At 42.9% G+C, this 21,645-nt stretch overlaps 2 protein-coding genes across 6 annotated transcripts in view; one reads left to right on the top strand and one right to left on the bottom strand.

The window, feature by feature from the left end:
* Window positions 1-14,630, bottom strand: part of RPGRIP1L (RPGRIP1 like) — a 75,763-nt gene extending 61,133 nt beyond the window's left edge. Inside the window, exons 1-7 of one of the 2 annotated variants that reach the window (XM_036346034.1) lie at window positions 14,513-14,630; window positions 11,410-11,501; window positions 10,354-10,441; window positions 9,666-9,813; window positions 6,030-6,328; window positions 2,333-2,426; window positions 928-1,071 (exon numbers count right to left, since the gene is read on the bottom strand). In XM_036346034.1, the coding sequence (XP_036201927.1) occupies window positions 928-1,071; window positions 2,333-2,426; window positions 6,030-6,328; window positions 9,666-9,813; window positions 10,354-10,363 (695 nt within the window). In that variant the 5' untranslated portion in view covers window positions 10,364-10,441; window positions 11,410-11,501; window positions 14,513-14,630. The remainder of the gene's footprint in view (window positions 1-927; window positions 1,072-2,332; window positions 2,427-6,029; window positions 6,329-9,665; window positions 9,814-10,353; window positions 10,442-11,409; window positions 11,502-14,512) is intronic. The other variant, XM_036346033.1, reaches the window with a different exon arrangement.
* Window positions 14,631-14,801: 171 nt separating this feature from the next.
* The window catches only part of FTO (FTO alpha-ketoglutarate dependent dioxygenase), a 256,938-nt gene continuing 250,094 nt past the window's right edge, over window positions 14,802-21,645 (top strand). For 3 of the 4 annotated variants that reach the window (XM_036345955.1, XM_036345956.1, XM_036345958.1), the window contains exon 1: window positions 14,807-14,925. In XM_036345955.1, the coding sequence (XP_036201848.1) occupies window positions 14,839-14,925 (87 nt within the window). In that variant the 5' untranslated portion in view covers window positions 14,807-14,838. Of the gene's footprint in view, window positions 14,926-21,645 lie in introns of all 4 variants that reach the window. The other variant, XM_036345957.1, reaches the window with a different exon arrangement.

The following is a 21,645-nucleotide window of genomic DNA, read 5'->3' as shown; positions in this document are numbered from 1 at the left end:
GGGATGAAACATGAGTGATAACACGCTGATAACTGTTAAACCTGAGTGATGGGTACTTGGGGATTTAATATACTAATTTATTTTTGGGTATGCTTGGTCAAAAAAAAAAAGAGGAAAAAAATAAAGAAAAGAAACAGAGAGAAAAGCCATAAAGGGAAGAAAATAATTCAAGGAAGAATACATAAAGCCTTTTTAGAAGCACAACGTGAAAGCAAAAATGAGAGGACCGATGTTGGAAGCAAAAACATCGCATATGAGGATGGTAGGGAAAATGCTGCGATTAGCAAACGTCGAAGATGAAGAGGCCGCAAGGAGACCGCTGAAGGAACCCCATCATCCCAAACATCAACAGAGTCTGATGCAAACTTTGAAGATGAGGAAAGGTAACACGTTTTGGGGATAAAAATAATTGGTACCATGATATGGAATTTACTGCCTTTTAAGGTTGAAGAAAACCATTAGGTATGCCAGCCAGCCACTGAGTCCTGGTCACACATGCCCAGTGGTGTCAGACCTACAGTCCTGGTGAATGGGGCAAAGCATGGAGTCAACAAGGCGAGGCTGACCAGTTAGGGAGAACTGACCTCAGACTAGAGCTGTTGATGATCTAGAGCAGGCTTATATGAAGAAGTGAAGTTAAAACATGATTTTTAAATAGACCTGACTTATCCTTCTATGGCACATGATATTTTATTTTTTCCATCACCATTAACCCGCCCCCCGCCCCCTGCAAACACTACACTGTTGTCCATGAGCTCTCTCTCTCTCTTTTTTTTCAATCCCTCCACCCCCCACCCTCCCATCAGAGCTGTCTGCCTGCTCTCTATCTATGAGTCTGTCTCTGTTTTGCTTGGTAGTGCAGCTTGTTCTTAAAGCATCCTAAATGAATTGTGACTTTATCAAAGCGGTGTTTCTGTTTTAACATACCTTTGATCTGTGGCCTGCTGTTCCCGAAGCTGAAGAAGAGATGCCTCAATTTCGTTTTCTTTTCTCCGCAGCTGAGTTTTCAGGATCTCGGTCAACTGCTCTAACTCTTCTATCTGGCCTCTCTGTGTCTGAATAACATCTTCTCTGAAATAAAGAGCCTTGGCGTGAATGTGCAGTTTGAGGAAATACCCGCAGTATTTAAGATCTGTACAAAGACAGTTAGTTCTTCCTAACAAAAGCAAGCAAAAGTTTGAAATGTTAGCTTAAGGGCCTCTGAACCCTAGGAAAATAGGGGCAGTTTATGGGTGATGATCTGGAGGTACACAGGGAGCAATTCAAGACAATCTTTATATAAGATAACGCCCTAGGCAATGGATGGGTGGTTAGATTCAGTTGTTAAGTATTTATTGTTCACCTATTAAGTAGTCCACAGTCTATTCATCTTCAGCTAATTTCTATGCCTTTGTTCTTTCACATGTAGATTTCCCTTTATCACCTAAATTAACAATTCAGAGAGACATGGCAAAAATTTGCAAAACATAATTAAGTGGTCCCTAGCATAGGTTGATCTCTATGGCATCTGGCAGCATCCCAGTGTAATGACCTCTGGAAACTACTGTGAACCTGGCTCTTTAGCTAACAGGTTAACAAGATTCGGTCTAGTCTTTTAGTTTCTATTCTCTCACAATATAATCATCACCGTCTCTGGTATTTGGAATATTCAGAAGAAAAAATCATAAGCCCATATGATTCTTAAGCAACTATCTGAAAGTATGGTCCCCTGCCTCATTCAGAATCAGTACTTCCTGATGATCCAGGTGAGGGGTGTGATGATGTGGAGCCTTATCTTCATTTGTGTGACGCACAGACACCAAAACCATGAGGCTTTGATTAACTGGAAAGTAAGCTCAACATGGCAGGGGTAACTTTCTTGAAACCATAGTATGATGAAGAATGCAGGACCGTGGAATCGTAGTGAAACAAAATCTGAAATCCATATGTATTTGATAACTTCAAACTTTTAAGCCACACCCTCCAATTTTTTTTTTAACCACAAAAAAGGCTAATTAATTCAGGGTTTTAAAAAATTGCCTGGGATTTTTCTAAGAATGAAAATGCTGCCCCTAAATGAATGGACTTTATGCCATTCCTTTGGGGGGAAATTACAATAAAGCGGACTATTCTACGAACACTTCCGTCGCGTAGGTGTTCATTTTCCTCATTTCAATGGGAACGTGTTTAATAATATGCTCTTATCCCACAGATCTAGCTGCAATTTGGTGGAGCAAATTATTTGTACATAAGCCAATTTTATTTAAAATAAGGGAAAGAGAGGGATTAGAAAAACACCCCAAAGTATGATCAATAAACAAAGTTCTAAAATGACCACAAAAAGAATACATACAAATTTCTTATTTCTCCTCTGGCTTCTTCAAGTAAATTGTTGCCATATTTTGTCAGCATGGGTTGATCTACATCTACATCTTGGAATCTAATACCTAAAAATAAATTAATAAGATTATAGATGTTAGAAAAGAGGACCCCGGCTTTGATGTCACGAGGAAATGTGTGATGTAACAGAATTGCTTCAGTGCTGAGAGATAGGTGCTCTGCAGAACAGAGAATCAGAAATACGCTGCCAAAGGGACTATTAGCTCTGAGCCACCAGTCGGCATTGGATCAAACACAGCAGCAAGTATAGCCCATTAAACAAATTCTACTAAGAAAAACAAATTACCTAGAAATAACTCGACTCAACCTAGATTTAAAACTCCTGAAATAATTTCTGAAAGACCCAAAGTCTTCAATTCAGGTCTATGCAATTAAACTGAAGTATGAAAGCAAAGATTTCAAAAACGTATTTTTGATTTAGTATTTTTGATAAATGTTTCCTGTACTTTGGTTTATTCCAACTCAATGATAAAGTCCATTTATAAACAAAGGTAATTGGAAGGGAGGTAATCAATAGGATTCCTCTAAATAAAACATTTTGCTGATGCACTTTAAATACAATTGCACAATAGTTATATGCAATTTTATAAGCTTGTTAAAAGTGAAACATACTTTTAATTACATGAATTAGTTTACACTTAGAGAATAATTAAATTATTAGTTTAAGGTAATAAAATATGACACAGAATTAAATTATTAGAGTTTAAGGTGGATAAAATACGACATGGAATTAAATTATAAGAGTTTAAGGTAGATAAATTATGACAATTTAGCTTTTAATGGCACATAGTCCCAGGTACAATGGTACAGAAAAAATTCTGTCTCTTTAGAAATGTTTACTTTTAAAAATGAGAATTTTAATTAGAAAAAAATGGCACTATTATTTGCTATTTCCAAAATTTTCACCACCTTTTGCTGTAGTCTAGACTAAAAAACAGAAAAGGCTCTGCCTAAAACATTAAAATAGTTTACTGTGCTAAAACTCGCCAAATATGTTATGTTGGCAGTGATGCTAATTCTTAAGCATTTCCTAAATCAATCATGGAAAAACTAAACATCACTAGAATTAAAACACACACCCAATTTAGCCCATTTGGTGTGGCTCAATGGTTGAGCATTGGTCTATGAACCAGGAGGTCACACACCGTTCGATTCCCGGTCAGGGCACATGCCAGGGTTTGGGGCTTGATCCTCAGTAGGGGACGTGCAGGAGGCAGCCGATCTGTGATTCGCTCTCATCATTGATGTTTCTATCTCTCTGTCCCTCTCTCTTCCTCTCTCTGAAATCAATTAAAAAAAAAACATATTTAAAAACAAAACAAACAAAAAAAACCTATTTATACTCAAACTATTTCTTAAAACTATGATTTCATGGTGAGTTGCCAATGGTTATCTTTTAAAACACATACACTTCATAAAAATCTTTGTTCTTCACAATACGAATTGTTTCTACATCACAGTGATCACACTTGAAGCAGTATTTTCATCCTTTCATCCTTTATCCTGACCTGGCATAAATAGAAAATAATATTTGTACAGCAGCTTGGGGGTGAGGCCCGTGGGGCCAGGGAGGGTCTGGGGTTCTCACCCCGCCACCCCGGGCTGCACTGTTTCTGACAAGTCTGGCCTGATCCCAGACTCAAAGGTGGTCTTGAAGAGTCTGATAAGGTTACCATGGTACCAATCTCGATAATGATGCTTCGTGTATACTCAGGAAGGCAGTGGTTAAGAAAGTATTCACCACTATGTAATGCTCGGTGCAGCTTCTGTGTCTTGGAGTCTATAGCAAACAGTGAAAAAGATCTGAATTACTGAGTACAAACACAAGGGGAAAGTCAAGCGATGTAGTCATGTTTCCAAAAGACTGCTGCTCTGTGGCTTTGTTCCCTTTAGGGAGAAACTCCCACCAAATTCTTCTATGTAAACAGCCCGCAGAGCACTGGATGAGCTTGCGGAGTTAATCTAAGCTTTGGGCGTCACGTGAGTCGGAAAGGCCTTGCTGACCTCGGAGATCAGCTTGCCCAGCTACTGGTCACAGGTTCAGAGAGGATAAGTGACTTAAAAAAGAAATTTTTTTTTATTGATTTCAGAGAGTCAGGAAGAGGGAGAGAGAAACATTGATGATGAGAATCATTGATCGGCTGCTCCCTGACCTGACCAGGAATTGAACCGTGACCTCCTGGTTCACAGGCCAATGCTCAACCACTGAGCCACACCGTCAGGGAAGGATAAGTGACTTTTCAAAGGTGAAATCTGTGTGTCAGGACGGCCGAGTGGTCTAAGGCGCCAGACTCAAAGGTGAAATCTATTATTGCAGGGACATATTTTTTAATGCCCCTACCACCTCCTAGCCCTACCTCTTCTAATCGGGTGTTACCGCCCCATTGTACAGATGGGGACGATGAGGCCCCGAGAGGCCGAGCGCGCTCTTCCACGTAGGAAGTGAAGGAGCGGCAGGGTGTGTTTCTGGCCTATGATTCATCACGGCCACTGGGTTGTATTGAGTTTACTGCCAACCCCACAGAGAAGGGGCAGGCTTGCTCTTTCATCCTGCAGCTGCCTCCTGCCTGAGAGGAGCCTTCCCCACTTCAAAGGCACCGTCCAGGGAACAGAGTGTTAACATTTCGGCTGGAAGAAAAAATAGAACAAACTCTTCGCCCATTCTGTTCACATGGTGTTTTTTTCTTTCCCAATGAATTGAAATGCAAGTTTCACATCATTTTCTATGTCCCGAAAAATGTTTGGTCTTTCTGTGAAGTGTCTTCCAAACGAAGATCAATTAGAACTAACTTTTTATTTCCTTTCCCAGGAGCTGAAATGAAAAATGTGTCACCGAAAATAGTTACTGACTTTTTGCTTCATCATAAATACATTTGTCTGTGGGTGGAGAGAATTGGGATTTTATGAGAAATGTTTAGTTTTTTTTCTATCATGAGTCTTGTCTATGCAATTGAATTGCTTTGTAACCTGGGTAGTGTTTAGGTGGTTTATTTTCAAAATTAAAAAAGCGATTGTCCTATGATCTTTTTTGGAGATGGAAGAGACCCTTATGGGTCACGTGCTTATATCCTTTTATTTGACAGGTAAAGACAACTCAAGTTCAGGATAATCAGAGGACTCGTCCAAAGCCACCAGATAAAAAGTGGAGGAGCAAGAACCCAACTTTCAAAACTCCCAGGTACGTGCAGGTGCCAGTGCCATGCTACCTCCACACCACGAGGAAGCTTTACACAGCTCTGCAAATGTTATAAAAGGTCTTTCGATAAAGAACTTAACTGTGCTCAGATACAGGCAAACTAGCTGGTTTTCCCATTTGCGTGTGTCAATGTGATGTGCTCCTGTAATTTAAAAAAACACGAAAACTAAACTGAACTCATATTTCATATAGTTTCACACGTGTGTCGTACCAGTGAGAATGAATAGTTATGTTCCATGTTTACTAAACAAATTTGAGTGTGATCTACGGATTCTTAAATAAAATAATCTTCATATTAATATGAATTTTTAAAAAAGCAAAAACAGGTCCAAAAATGATTATTTATCCTCCTAAAGAAACTTAGGAACACGAATAGTGCAGAAGTAAAACTGTGTGTGCGCCCAAGGGCCTATTGAAAGCTGTCAGCTGAGGATGCGTGGGCGCTGCGCTTTACCTTTCCTGGGGCAGTCCTGCGCGCCTGCGCTCTCGCTCGCCTTCCTACGCCCAGCGTTCCCGCGGGGCTGCGCGTAGCTGTGAGGGGCTTGCCTGCCGCCCGGGGCCTGAGGCTGCTGTCTGGCTGAAATGAGCCTGGTTTTGAGGGCTTCGTTCTGTCTCTCCAGCCCCTGGGCTTTCTCCTGCAGCTGCTCGATCATTTCTTCCAGCTCCACATCTCGTCCCAGCCGCTTGGGGCCGCCACCAGCCCGCTCATATCTTTTCTTGTCATTAACTAGCCGTATTAACTTGGTGGCCATTCTAGGGAAATAATAAAAAGATGAAAAGGAATGTGAGAAGTCAGCATAAAATGCATTCTGTTGAAAGGAACATAATCACTGTGAAGACTTCAGTGCAGAACCTGAATAATAAATTTCAGGTTTTGATGTAACTATTACTGCCTGTGAAGAACCCTTTGATGATAATTGAAACCACTGGGCAACAATCTGCTTTATAGCACTGACAAATAACAGTTTCCTAAGGCTTATCATTTAAGGTTAGTAAAGAGAGGACACATATTTACTCCATATGTTCCTCAAATGCAATTTTTCACGCATGACCTTATGTAGGAATGCTGTATGCACTTAACTGTAGCTACAGATTGTGGATGTGGTGGGTTATATCTGCAAGCCACAGTAAGTTAAAACTTTTGGAAACTGTGTGAAGACTATGCAGCATTTATGTGATATATTGTTTTCAGTTTCTCCAGGATTAAGACGTACTACAAATATAAAAGTGTTAGAATGCAGAGATACACACATATAAAAGCACAATGAAAAATTCAAAAGAAATAAAAATGTGCCATTAAACGTTACTTAGCGCTCAAGAGACATGCATGGTTAATGGTAGACAATAATTAGGTACGAAGAGTATTATTTTAATGCTACCTTTGGGTTTAGGCATAAATTGTGCTTTTGACATCTCAGGAAAAGTTTATGCCTTTGATTCCTTTAAGTTTTGATAAAAACTGGTTAGACAGAACAAAAGACAGAAAGGGCACATGGGGGTGATGTAATATACACGTAGAGAAAACATGCCTGACAGTGAATGGAAAAATCTTGGCAGGACAAGAAAGAAAAGGTGGCTTTGATGAGAGACACAAGTTCAAGACTTTACAAAATTGGTCGCACATCTTCAATAGCTGACTCTAGTTTATAGTGAATCTATTTTTATAAAGACCCAGACAGGAGATTGAAAATAAAAACTCACTTCATTTTTCTTTACATGGGGTTTGCTTTATTTTAGCATGGTTATGGACAGAAGCTTTTACTTAAGAGAACAAAAGTGAAATAAAAAAAAATCCTTAATAGCTTTGGGATGTCCTAGAACAACCTCTTTTTGCCCTGAGCGGAGTCCTCTGTAGCAGCGGTGGTAATACCCGTCTATCTACACTTCGGGCTTCTCGGCCTACAGCATGCGGCACGGGGAGAGCTATGCATAACATAATCAGTTAAGATTGTTTTCTCTTTCCCTCGAGGCACATCCATTAAACATGCTTTATAAGGGATCCAGGATAATAAAAACCAAGATCCAAGAGCACCACAAACCCCCTAGTGAAATCATCAATGGATTAGTTCCTTTCCACCGAATCCAGAGGACGACAGATCCTAGCCCGATATCCTAGCCTGAGAGAGCCACGAACCTTCCCAGCCCTTGAGGGAGTTCGGGTCCGGAGCCCCACCCAACGCTTAGCCCTGGAAATGTGGCAGCCATCTCCACGAGGTGCCAACTAGACAGCCGCGTTTCCTGTTACAGAGACCGAGAGAGCGAGAGAGAGAGAGAGAGAGAGAGACAGACTCCATTCAAAAGAGAGGCAGGTTTAAGCCGAAAAAGCCGTCAACATCTACAGGAAAATAAGTGACCGCCCTTTTTAAGGCACGAGCACATGGGCAGAGCGGCTTCAAGTTCTTTCAGTCCTTTCTCCAGGAACAGCAGCAATTTCCATTGGTTTGATTATTGGATGCTAATGAACCATACGCGATCAGGTAAAGTTTGAGTACTCATGTGAAAAGGTGGTTTATCAAATCTACAGTTATCCTAGAGTGACACTGATTTACATCGTAAGGATACATTTAAAGGCAGTTTTGCCTAGGTATCTAGGTAGTGTCAGGGGTGTGACACTGAGGAGGAATGTAGAGCTTTGGGTCACAGCGGTCAATAGATCATTACTCTGGGGTCTGAGTGAAATAAAATCCCAGGAGGTTAATGGCTTGAACATACCATACGCTAGTGGCAGGGAGATAAATAGAACACATGCGTACAACTTGACTCCCAGCCCAGTCCTTTTTCCATTAAACTACATGGCTCATTATTAAGTTGTTTTATATTTTCTGGCTAGGACAAATTACTAATGAGGTCAGGGTTGTGAATTCAATTCTTTTACTGACCAATTACGCTTAGAAAGAAAAAGAATTGTTTAGTGGTGAGAGACCACATTCCTCATTCTGACAGGCGGACATGTGTGTGTTACTGGCCAGAAAAGGAATCAGGCAAGTGGGTCACATGCCCTGAAAACAGACATCATCACGACTCAGAGTCAAAGCCCGGCACACAGCAGCCCGGGGCACCACAGCGAAGCCCACGGGGTAGGAACCGAGCTAGAGTCACCTCTTTACAGTAAATTCTAAACAGAGAGAAACCCACCTTCTTTCCTGGCTGTCCTACCTTTTCATTTAACCTAGAACGTGAGTATGAACACAGACCTGTTCCTGCTTCTAGAAGTGAAAGCACTTTTTGTTTCGAATGCCACCCATTCAGAAGAGAGTCATTGTGTTTCTGAACAAGAGAGAATGAAGGAATATCGCCTCTTACGAAATCATCTGTGCAGAAATTTTTGCATGCAAATCGGAAGTGACACTCTTTCTTCAGAAACGGCTGAGACTCTGATCAATACAGACTCTAGACCAGCGGTTCTCAACCTGTGGGTCGCGACCCCTTTGGGAGTCAAACGACCCTTTCACAGGGGTCGCCTAAGACCATCGGAAAACACATATATAATTACATATTGTTTTTGTGATTAATCACTATGCTTTAATTATGTTCAATTTGTAACAATGAAATTGGGGGTCACCACATGAGGAACTGTATTAAAGGGTCGCGGCATTAGGAAGGTTGAGAACCACTGCTCTAGACTAACTCAAGCGAAGTTAAATGTGTTCCAGATACTGAAGTGATGTTTTCATTAGTAAACCCGAAAGTTTAAGGACACATGCATTTTAACAAGTTAAAATAGCTAATTACTTTTTAAAACTTTCATTTTAAAATCAAGACGTTTAAAAAAACAGATGCTTTGGCCATTTGCTTATTAAACTATAAATATGAAACCCGAAGTTATTTATAGATATGATACACGCATGGCACCCTTAGCTAGGAGCTCTCCCTTTCAAACAGCAACTTCGGGCATAATAAACACTTATAATCCTCTTGGTTTATTCTTACAGTTTTTAAGAGTCTCCATTTTTGAGAAATTGTATTTATTTACAACCTGCCTGGCTACAAAAAGGATTCAAGGTGGAGTTTTCAATTAAGTTTATAAAAAAGCAAATACTCCAAAACTTTACAGTCAGGAAAAAAAAAGCTCAAAGCTTTTTATCATAACCTTTTAATTTTATCCTCTTGCTTGCGGGCATGCTGTTTAAGTAACATGTTCTCATCGTGCAAACGCAAAAATCTGTCTTCCAGTTCCTCACGACTGATCCGTGACACGATGACCTGGTGAGACTTCATCGTCCGTGTTGCTGAAGTTTCTGCAAAAATGCCAAGATCATTCATAGTGGGATCACTTAAACTACTCTCTAAGCATGATAACTGTTGACATTAATATGAAATCGGATGCACTCATCTCAGATTTTTCCCTTTGTGACCCACAATTAAGACTGCTTTTGAAAATAGTATAGCATTGTTCACATCACTGATCGGAGGTCAGAATAAAAACCTTTGCTATTAATACTTTATATGCAATATTAAAGGATAGGAACAATAATAATAACCACTCAAAAAAGGATTCAAATAACCATTCTTTAAGATGTAAGCTGGAACTCTGATTCAATAAAGGGTTTTCGACTTATATACTGAATGTTGAAAAAACTAAACTAGAAATTTTTTGTTGGTTTTTTTACAAAGAGTTTTTACAATAATCTGGTGAACATAACATGATCAAGATATTTTTCTGAGCCACGGGTGTTGGGTTATAGAAAATAAACTATATAAGATTCGAAAGACCAAAAGAGAAACCCTTCACAAATTATTTATAATCTATCTTAAATATCTTTAAAGAACTTTTATACCTTTCAGCATGTGTATATGATATTTTTTACATATGCTTAAGTTTGGTACTTTCCATATCACTGTGAAGTCGGTCGATTTTCAGCAATCCTCCAAAAGAAACAAAGAACAAATGGACAAAGATTAAAGCCCTCTGGTGGGAAACTGAGGGCAGGAATTGAATTAGGGTATCAAATCCCAATACAGAGCTTTGCACACTTAAAATTTATTTGCATTTGAATCGCTGGCACTCTGCCAAAAATCTAAAGCAAAGCTTATACATGTTTTACTTTTAACAATAAAAACTGGATAGTCAAATTTATCTTTTTCAATGAACAATGTGTTGACCACCTTTCAGTTCTAGTTCAAGGTGACCACTGGCACCCTTCTGATGAACAGGTGTGTGAACATGCCTTCATGGAATATATCTGATGTCACAGCTTCTCAGTGACAAATGCAGTGGTATGACTGCGCGGCTGACACACCGTCCGCACAAAGAAAAACACTGCTCAACATTCCTTAAAGCTATGCTTTCATTTCTTATTTTGAAAGTGCTTTTTAGCTCTACAGCAACCACTAAGATATAAAAGGATAAAGAAAACGTTCAGTGTATATTAATTTGATAAATTAAAGTCAATATCACGTGGGTAAACAAACCATTTTGAGATACTCTACTTGAAAGACAAAAAATTTTTGAATATGGCATTTCCTCCCCTATAAAATGTGAACGTAAAGAAACGTTTTAATGGCGAATGTGATTTAAGCCAGGCAATTCAGGTTGGAGGCCTGATACTCTCTGTAGTTTCTACTGATGTGTGGAATTTTAAAAAGATGATTTATAACAATTCTTTATCAGAACAGAGGGGGATTTTACATTTTCTATGAGCTGTTGATAATTGATGCATGCAGTAAAATGCCATATGTTGTTCTAAACACTCCATCCTCTCGTTTAGTCCAATCAAGAGCTATATAGTTACTTAAACGGCTTGGTTTGTATAAATATCAAAAATACTTTAAATTAAAAGTAAAGAAGTTACTGATCAAAGTTCATAACTGTAATAAATAACAGCTGGCCGTACCTTGTAACCCTCCCACTCGAAAGAGGTTCAGACCTATATCTTTCACAGGCAGGTCTCCTGCAGTCTCATCAGTTGGACCAGACATGGCCTATCTGTGGAGAAAAAGAAAATTCAAATAAAATCCTTCCAAGTTATAACATTAACTATGCAATGGAATGAACCAAATAAAACGAATAAGGCACTAGAACTTTAATGGACATCTTATTGCCCACATGTGCAGCTTGAAGAAGATGAAAGCTCCCATTTTAAAAGTAATACTACATTGAATCATGGCGACAGTGTTCCTTTCAACAGTATATTTCCTGTAGTTTGCTTAGGAAATGAGGTCAGATTATCATTCTTCCTTCTCCCATCTTCTTATTCCTCTATCTGAAACAAAAACAAACTCTCCTAAATTTAGAAACACCTCCTCCCCTCCCCTCTTCCCCTTCCCTGTCCCCCGAAGAAAGCAGATATCTTGGAAAAAACGCAAGTCAGGAACTTGATTCACATGGTTGTGCTATTACTTGGTAGCTGGTCAAGTCACCTAACCTTGCCGAGTTTCAGCTCCTTAATTTAAAAATGGGAAAAAAATAATACCCATCTCACAGAGTGATGCTGAGGGTGAGACAGTAAATTAAAAGCATCTACCACATTGGCCTGGGATGACAATATTACCTGAATGTTAATTTTCAGCTTGTTGCGCAAATGCATGGGTAGTTACACGTTTTGCAAAAGAGGTTTCACAAAGTCACCAACTGGGGTGGATTTTGTTGTCACGAGGTCCAGGTCCCAGGGCTTTCTCCTTCAGCATACAGGCTGTCCAGCCAATTCTGGCATTTTTAGTTTCTATTCTTTACAGAGATGCACACATGGCTGAGTTTTGTATGTGGCTGTGAGCAATCCAACTCACATGCCATGCCTAGTACGCTTATATTTTCATTTCAATCTACCCTGAAAGCCAAATGCGAGTTGTCAGTGGAGATGCCCTTAGGCAGAGGTTCCCAGTCCCTAAAATATTGGTCCTAGACCAGTGATGGCGAACCTATGACACGCGTGTCAGAGGTGACACGCGAACTCACTTTTTTGGTTGATTTTTCTTTGTTAAATGGCATTTAAATATATAAAATAAATATCAGAAATATAAGTCTTTGTTTTACTATGGTTGCAAAGATCAAAAAATTTTTCTATGTGACACAGCACCAGAGTTCAGTTAGGGTTTTTCAAAATGCTGACACGCAGAGCTCAAAAGGTTCGCCATCAAGTCCAAGCAAATTGCAAGCTTTTGGGTCTTGCTCACCTCTGTACTCTCAGAGGCCGGCCCAGAGTTGGCACACAGCAGACATTCGCTAAACAGTTGTAATGAACGGTGTTGGCGGAGCGTCAGGGTGTGTGGACCCCGACGTGGTTGACAAGATCTCCTACGCTTACGTGTATATGCAGTATCTTTTAGCGGGAGGGTTCCTAACTTTTGTAATAACCGATCAAAGGCTGAGAACCTCTGCATTTTGCTGTGACACAAACAGCTAACGGACGTTTGCCTGGGTGGGCATCTAGCTCTTTTGCAGACAGCGCTACAGAAAAGGTCGATGTTAGGAACCAGATTACCCAGAAGTTTAAACCCAGGACTTTTGTAAAAAGGGTACCTTTTCCGTGATAGAGTAATGGCGGCTTTTATAATAATAAGACTGGTGATGGTGTTAGCATTTATCGGGTGCTCCCTGAGCTGTGTGAGGCACTCCTCAAAGTGCTCTGCTTATATGAATTAAAGATCTCACACTGTCCTTGTGAGGCTGTTACGCAAATGATCCCTACTCTGCAAAGGAAGACACGGGGACGCAGCTTAGGTAACTTGCCCACATGGCACACATCTAAGAAGTAACTGTCTAGCCCCGTGGTTCTCAACCTTCCTAATGCCGCGACCCTTTCATACAGCTCCTCATGTTGTGGTGACCCCCAATTTCATTGTTACACATTGCACATCATGAAAGCACAGTGATTCATCACAAAAACAATATGTAATTGTATATGTGTTTTCCGATGGTCTTAGGCGACCCCTGTGAAAGGGTCGTTCGACCCCCAAAGGGGTCGCGACCCACAGGTTGAGAACCGCTGGTCTAGCCACTTTTTTTGATTGTCACCAGTGGGAAGAGGGAGTGACCCTCTTACTGGCATCTAGAGGTCAGAGATGATGCTAAACATCCCGCAATGCACAGGAATCCCAAGTATCCGGCCCCCCATGCTACTGAGGTTGAGAAGCCCCGTGCAGTGCTGCCAGGCCTCTCCGCCACCCTCTCATGCTCCCTCCATGCTCACTATGCTCCTCTCAGCCTGTTGTCCTTTAGGTTCCCCAAACCCAGGTACCCTGGCCTTGCTCAAGGCCTTCGCTGACCCTTCATCCTCTGGGGCTCAGCTCCAATGCCACTTCCCTGATCATCACCCTGTGTTAGATGCCTCTTCCTCCCAATTTAGTCACTGTTTATTGCTGTTCCAGCAGTCATCTCTGTCTGAAATTATTTTATTTGTTTTACTGGTTCATTTCTAGTTCGTCTTCCCTAATAAAGTACGAACGAGCATCTTGAGGCAGGCATCTGTCTAGTTCACACTTGGTGGGGTACAGTGCCTGGCACCAAGTGGGCACCACCGCCAATATTTCTTGAATGAATAAAGCATTGAGACTAAAATGCTAAGCAAAGTCCCCGCCTTTATGCAGGTAACAGGCTATGGGCTAACAAGGCGGAAAACAGACCAGTACAAACAATTAAACAATAGGCCACTCGGGAGGCTCACGGGTGCAGCTCCACACCCAGGTCAAATAAGCGAACTGTGTTTAGGATGTGAGCGATCCTAAGGGCTTGGATAAGCACTGCAATTCGCATCAACGGCCCTCAGCGAGGGCTTAGGTCTGGGCTGCACATTTTCAAACCGGGGCTGGGCGTGGGGGCCATGGGCGGGGTGTGGCTCCGGCCTTGACGATGTGGGGGTTTCTCGTGCTAGGCTCTTTTTCACGCGAGCAGAACCCCGGGACCTTCTCCAGGCCGTGGAGCGACTCCAGGACCCCGGCCCGCGCTGCAGGTAGGGAGTCGGCCACCTCTATCGCCCTCTCCTCCCCCAGAGTACTCACCGCCACTTTCTCCCCGCGGCTAGCTAACCGTTGCCATAGCGCCGACGGCTGAGAGGAGCATGGGAAAAACATGGCAGGCCCCATTGCCTCCTGGGAAATGTAGTTTTCCTGGGGCTCCTTCCCGGCCAGTTCTCAGGGCCTCGAACTACGCTAGCCCAGCTGTGGGACCTGGGAAATTCTAGTGCTCTAGATCCCAAAGCGCTCGCGGGTGCCGCCGCGGTGCACCCTGGGAGTGGTAGTTCCCGCGGCTCTGGGGTAGCGTGGTGGCGAACGGGAGCAGGACGCCGAGAGAACTACACGCTGGAGGCGGGGTCCAGAGCGAGGGAATGTACAATCCTGGCGGTGGCGGAGAAGGTTGTAGCGGCAGCATGAAGCGAACCCCGACTCCCGAGGAACGAGAACGCGAAGCTAAGGTATGTGGGGCCCTCCGGAGGCTGGGGTCTTTCATGCACTTGGAGCGAGGGGCAGGGAACCGGAGGGACTCGGCTGGAGGGCGAGCCGACGCGCGGTCTGAAGCCAAGCATGAAAGGGCCTTGTCAGCAAGGAAACCAGAGCCCCTGTGGGTTATACATTCGTGCAGGCCTGGTCCTATTGGATCCGCTCACAAATGGAAGACATCCATTTGCTTGTTCTGCACCTACCTCCTTGGGTGAACCTGTAGCTACTCTTGTGCCTCAGTTTACCGGACTCCCAGATGACTGTGATGGTACCCGCTGTGCCTTTCTCTCTGGTAATAATTTCGGAGGAGTGAGGTCAGGTATGTTTTTTGGAACAGTTGTCTCAGTGGCCCACGGATACGTTCTGTTTTCCGCACAGCAGATAGGAACATTTAACTACAATCCTGTTACCTACTGTTGGAGTTCAGCCTCTAGTAGTTGCCGTTCCATGGGATGAAAATAATCATTGCAATAGCAGTTTTTAAAAATAGCATTGATCACATGTCAGGCTTGCATTGAGTTCACACTGTTTATATTATTTCATATTCTCACCGCAGCGGATTGCAAGATAGATATGTATACAGATGGAGTATCAACATTCCTGTTTTACAGATGAAGACTTGAGTGCCAGAAGAATTGAGTGTTTTCCTTTCTCTCATCCCCCAAATCAAGTCCTGTTTGTTTGTCTAAATGTATTGGTAATCTGTCCACATTTTTCCAGTTCCACCTTGGCCCATGCTATCACCATCTCTAATGGACTGGTACAGTAGTTTCCTTATTGGTATGCACTCACTCTATACCAGCGGTTCTCAACCTTGGCTGCACATTAGAATCACCTGGGAATCTTTTTAAAATCCTGATTTCTGGGCCTCATCCTCCGGAAATTCTGTTTCTTTGTTACAAATGTTGTGGCCTCACCCCATAACAAAAAATAAGCATTGGTTATGCTTATATGCATGCATACAAGTCCTTCGGTTGATCTCTTAACCGCCCCTCTCCCCCCCCACCCCCCACCCTCCCCATTTGTATTTAAGTTTTCAGGTACCTGTCCTAATTGATTAACATATTAGAAGTAAGGGAGTCCCAGGAAAGGGAGAAACCAAATTATGTTGGGGAGTGTCGATTTTACGGAGTTCCTCCTGCCACCCCCCCAAATCGTCTCCACAATTGAAACCATTCCAGCAATTATACTAGTGAGTCCCATTCCTCTTTTTAACATTACTTGAAAGGCAGTTCTCCTGGCTTGGCAGCCCTGGCTCCATTTTAGAAGTGGCTCCATTGTATTATTGTTTATATTTTCCCTCTCTTGATCAAGCTCTTTCCTTGAAAGCAATGATCAGAAAACAGCACTGATCAGTATTAAAAACATCACTGGCCCTCTATTATCAGGTGACTCATTTTGAGTATTTCGTGCCATTGTTAGTCCCTGAGGCCAGGAGGGCTCATTCCTGGTGGTATATCATGCCCCAGGTAGAAAGGAAAATAGTTTGTTCTTTCCTGAGGAGCCTTAGGCCACATCTGAGCAACAAGCACACCAGAACACAGGAACCCTGCATTGTCATCATGCTTCTTTAAGAGCAGGGCCTGGGTTATATTTAGTTCTAACTTTATTTTATCGGAGGGGTTTTATCCAAGTACATAAATAGCAAACTTCCTTTCATTGAGTTATTAGTTTTATAACTCATTAAACCTAACGACATTTATCTTTTTTTTTTTTTAATATATTTTATTGATTTTTTACAGAGAGGAAGGGAGAGAGATAGAGAGTTAGAAACATCGATGAGAGAGAAACATCAATCAGCTGCCTCCTGCACATCTCCTACTGGGGATGTGCCCGCAACCCAGGTACATGCCCTTGACCGGAATCGAACCTGGGACCTTTCAGTCCGCAAGCCGACGCTCTATCCACTGAGCCAAACCGGTTTCGGCGACATTTATCTTTTTAAGTGATATGAAGGCAGCTGTCGCCAAAAAACAGAAAACTTTATTAATGGTTTTTTATTTGAAACAGCAAGTTTATCTTGAAACAGAAGTATTTACTTCTGTTATTTGAAACAGAAGTATTAACAACAGGGCAACCCCCACCTTGCTTAACTAGAATGTTTTCAAGGGCAATACTCTTATGTAGTACTGCTGCAGTGATCATTGTAATATCTGTCCAAGGAAAAGTATTCTTAAACATCTTCTGTAGTTTCTTATATGAAAACTAGAGGCCCGGTGCACAAAATTCATGCACAGATAGGTTCCTAGGCCTGGCCGGCAATCAGGGCCCATTGGGGGCCTTCCATCATTCCGCACCACCCCCTGGTGGTCAGTGCACAGCATAGTGAGCGGTCGAACTCCCGAGAGGACAATTTGTTTATTAGGCTTTTATATATATAGATTTTATAGGCCTTAGCGATCATTTCAAAACATTGATCAACATTTTTTTTAAAAAATATTTTATTGATTTTTTTTACAGAGAAGAAGGGAGAGGGATAGAGAGTTAGAAACATCGATGAGAGAGAAACATCGATCAGCTGCCTCCTGCACACCTCCTACTGGGGATGTGCTCGCAACTAATGTACATGCCCTTGACCGGAATCGAACCTGGGACCCTTGAGTCTGCAGGTCGACGCTCGATCCACTGAGCCAAACCGGTTAGGGCTGATCAACATTTTTAAAGGAGTGTCTTTATAACATTGGGCTATACAAAATAAAGATTTCTAATAGCAAAAATTTTTATAATAACAAAGTTAAGTTTGAATAATAGATCTAAATCAAGAACAATACCCTAGGGCCATCAGCTAAAGATATTAAATAACCAGGAGGTGTTAGTGGGTGCTGTATTGAATCATTTGGCTTGTGCTAAATCTGGTACCTTTATTGGCACTGACATCACCAGGTGATAAGCATCCAGGAGTTAATGCTTTTAGATTTAGTCACACATGGATTAGCTCAGAGTCCTGAATAGATAAACTTGCTGTTTCAAATAAAAAAACCATTAATAAAGTTTTCTGTTTTTTGGCGACAGCTGCCTTCATATCATTTAAAAAGATAAATGTTGTTAGGTTTAATGAGTTATAAAACTTATAACTCAGTAAAAGGAAGTTTGCTATTTATGTATGTACTCACTGTGGTTTTTTACCTCATTTTTTCAATTTTATTTTTTGCCTTTTGGCCTTTTAGTGAGGTCCTGAGAAGGTTCTTTTGGTCTCTACCTTCAGCCTGGATTATTCTTGATTATTTCACCCATTTGGCTGATGGTAATTTAGGAAATTAAATCTAGGGCATTTTTGATGATGGGCCAATGACTAGGGGATTTAAGAAAATTAAAACTTGGCCTGACAGATCCTACTCTGTCCCCTCTCCCCCAAGTTTATCTTGATATTTTTCTTGACATCTCTTTCAAGGTGTGGGTCAGGCTTTAATCACCATTTAGTAGTTTTGATTGTCTCTTCTAGACAGAAGGATTAATTTGTTCCTAGCTTCCAAAACACTTTAAATACTTTCACTGAAAATTAATTAAACTAATGAGTAACAGTAAATTCTTGTTACTTTCTATGATTTCCAGATCTCTTTTTTTTAAAATATTTTTTAAAATTGATTTCTGAGAGGAAGGGAGAGGGAGAGAGAGAGAAACATCAATGATGAGAGAGAATCATTAATCGGCTGCCTCTTTCACGCCCCCTACTGGGGAGGAGCCTGCAACCCGGGCAAGTGCCTTTGACTGGAATTGAACCTGAGACCCTTCAGTCCGCAGGCCGATGCTCTAGCCACTGAGCCACACCGGGTAGGGCTAGATCTCTTTCTTAATCCTCTTGTTGGTTTTGCACATGAAATTTGCCATTTGGGAAAAGTCTTAGACACTTATTTAACACATTTAACACTTAGGCACTTGAAACAACCCTGGGGCTCGTTGAAGTCAGCACGTGTCTCTTTAATCCTTCCACCTCTCCAGTATACCCGGTGAGTGTCTCGCGCGGAAGAGACGTTTATCTGTTGCAGAAAGATGGAATGGTTGAGAGCCGCCGGCGTCTGGTACATGTTACATGCGAACTCTTAGTAGCATCACACTGGCTCCCTGGACCAGAGGATTTATTGTGGCTGTGTGTAGCTCCAAGGCCGTTTGCTCCAAGACAGTAGGGACCCACATCTTTTTGGTTTTGATCTTCACCATTCTGTCCCCAGCACTTAAATGAACATGGCGCCAGGCCAGAGTCAGCCTTCCGTATTCATCAAGCGAAAGAATCATGAGCATCACCTGTTACTTGTCGTTAGGTTTTGTACTAGGACTCAGCCGTGGGCAAACTACGGCCCGCGGGCCGGATCCGGCCCGTTTGAAATGAATAAAACTAAAAAAAAAAGACCGTACCCTTTTATGTAATGATGTTTACTTTGAATTTATATTAGTTCACACACACACTCCATCCATGCTTTTGTTCCGGCCCTCCGGTCCAGTTTAAGAACCCATTGTGGCCCTCGAGTCAAAAAGTTTGCCCACCCCTGTACTAGGTGGATCTGGAACCTGAGAGGAATAATGGAAACTGGTTAAATGCTCTACGGCAGGGGTCCTCAAACTACGGCCCGGGGGCCACATGCAGCCCGCCGGGTGTTTTTGCCGCCGCTGCCTGTTGCTTAGCAGCCAACGAGTTTTTTTTTTTTAACTATAGTCCGGCCCTCCAACGGTCTGAGGGACAGTGAACTGGCGTCCCGTTTAAAAAGTTTGAGGACCCCTGCTCTACGTGTTGTCAGTGACTTCACATTCCATATCAACACCGTATTCATTTCGAGACACAAGACTCTGCTCTTTAACACATGCGTTAGCAACGGCCAGCAACTGTTTCCTATTGTTCTCTTTCACATTTAAACGGCTGGTTTCCCCTTCAGGTTTGGTGTACTTTGTGGTTGTTAGTTTATTATGGTAGATTTCTTGGCAAATGTATATTTAAAGGGTGACTTTGTGACTTCTAGAAGGGAAGACCTCTATTGTAGACACTAGGAGCCCAGCGCACAATTCGAAATCGCGTGGCGCTGCCCACTCCCTCTCAGGCCCTTGAAGCAGCCAGGGCCGCTGCTGATCAGGCCCCCCCCCAGGGCAGGCGCACAGAGGCCCCTGCTGCCCCGCCCCGGCGCTGCATGCACAACCTCCTCTGTCAGGTGGACCCCTTACAGCGTCCTGGTTCATTAGCATATCTCTCTATTTTATATATATACATATATAGATATAGGTATAGATATATATAGATGGTACATTTGGAACCTTAAAATAAGGCACTGTTGCCTGGCCAGTGTGGCTCAGTGGTTGAGCATTGACCTACAAACCAAGAGGTGACGGTTCGATTCCCGGTCAGGGCACATGGTGGGGTTGTGGGCTTGATCCCCAGTAGGGGGTGTGCAGGAGGCAGCCGATCCATGCTTCTCTCTCATCATGGATGTTTCTCTCTCTCCCTCTGCCTTCCTCTCTGAAATCAATTAAAATATATTTTAAAAAAACAAAGCGCTGTTTAGAGGAGAATTTAGAGTTCTGTGAATGCCATTCGCTCAAACCTTATGTTCTGCAAACCGATTCTGTAACATTTTACAGCATTTTCTCACCAGTTGATTTTCCGATGCAAGCCGAGAGGACTCCTTGGGACAGTTGGGCTGGGTCAGGGCGCATTGAGGGGACTAGGATTTGCGTAGCTAGGAACCTGCATCCAAACATTTGTCCCTGGCGCAGGGTTTCTGCTCACGGCCCACGCACGTCTGAAAGCCGAACCTGGCGTCGGGGCTGTGGGCTTGCATTTCTGTTTATGCTCCACGCACCTGTCCCGTTGCCATGCCATCACGCACGCGGCCTGTGGTTTTGGGAGCGATCTGCCTGCAAAGCGACCATGCCGTCCTCTGTGTCAAGGAGCTGCCATGTGGACACGTGGCGGTGGAGACCTTCACGGCCGGTAGAAACCGAATGGAAACCTGGGTGCGGAGGACCACGTCAGGTTGCATCTGGTCCGAAAAGGAGACGCATTCCCAGGGCACGAGTACGCTCCGAACTGCTTGTGGTCAGGACATTCAGAGCTCTGATTTCCCGTCAGCCCCTCGCCTGCCCGTGGCCACCGTCAGTCAGTGAGGGGCTCATCCGAGGCCCAGCCTCCAGGGCCGGCATTTCTACAAGAATAATACGGCGTGGGCTGATGGGCCCCCTTAGCTCCCTCCGCAGAATTCACGTCCCGAGGCCGTCCTCATACGGATTTTCTGTTCCCAAGTGCAGCGTCCATCATCTCACTGTTTTCCAGTTGGCCATGTTTTGAAAATAGAGATGGAAAATTGCTGATGATTTAATTTTTCTTTTTTTTTTACTGTCAGCATGAACGTTCCGCGTTGTTTTGCTTGGGAATAGCACCCGGCCAACAAATGCCAGCGTTGCAGAGTGCGTGAACTCTGGCCCGTTGTCATGTCACTCGTGTTGTTTAGGTAAACAGTGCCTGTTTTTCGCCGAATCAGCAGCCAATACGCTGGGAGCGATTTCCCTGTTAGTCGCGGTATTGGCTGGCGACACTATTAATGAGACAATAATTGGGACAGCGTGGTCATTGTTCTCCTAAAACACGATCCCGGGGTTGGAGCCGGCCTGGCAGAGGAGTCGCCCATGCACACCGAAAGGCAGGGCCGGGGCCGGTGGCCGGTGCGGCCAGCTTTTAAATTCATCAGCCCGCTGCTGCTTAAGTTGTCCCA

This window comes from Myotis myotis, unplaced genomic scaffold (genome assembly GCF_014108235.1).
Source record: "Myotis myotis isolate mMyoMyo1 unplaced genomic scaffold, mMyoMyo1.p scaffold_m19_p_19, whole genome shotgun sequence".
NCBI classification, from domain to species: Eukaryota; Metazoa; Chordata; class Mammalia; order Chiroptera; family Vespertilionidae; genus Myotis; species Myotis myotis.
Note: the sequence above shows the minus strand (reverse complement) of the source record. Positions and strands in the feature narration are given on the sequence as shown.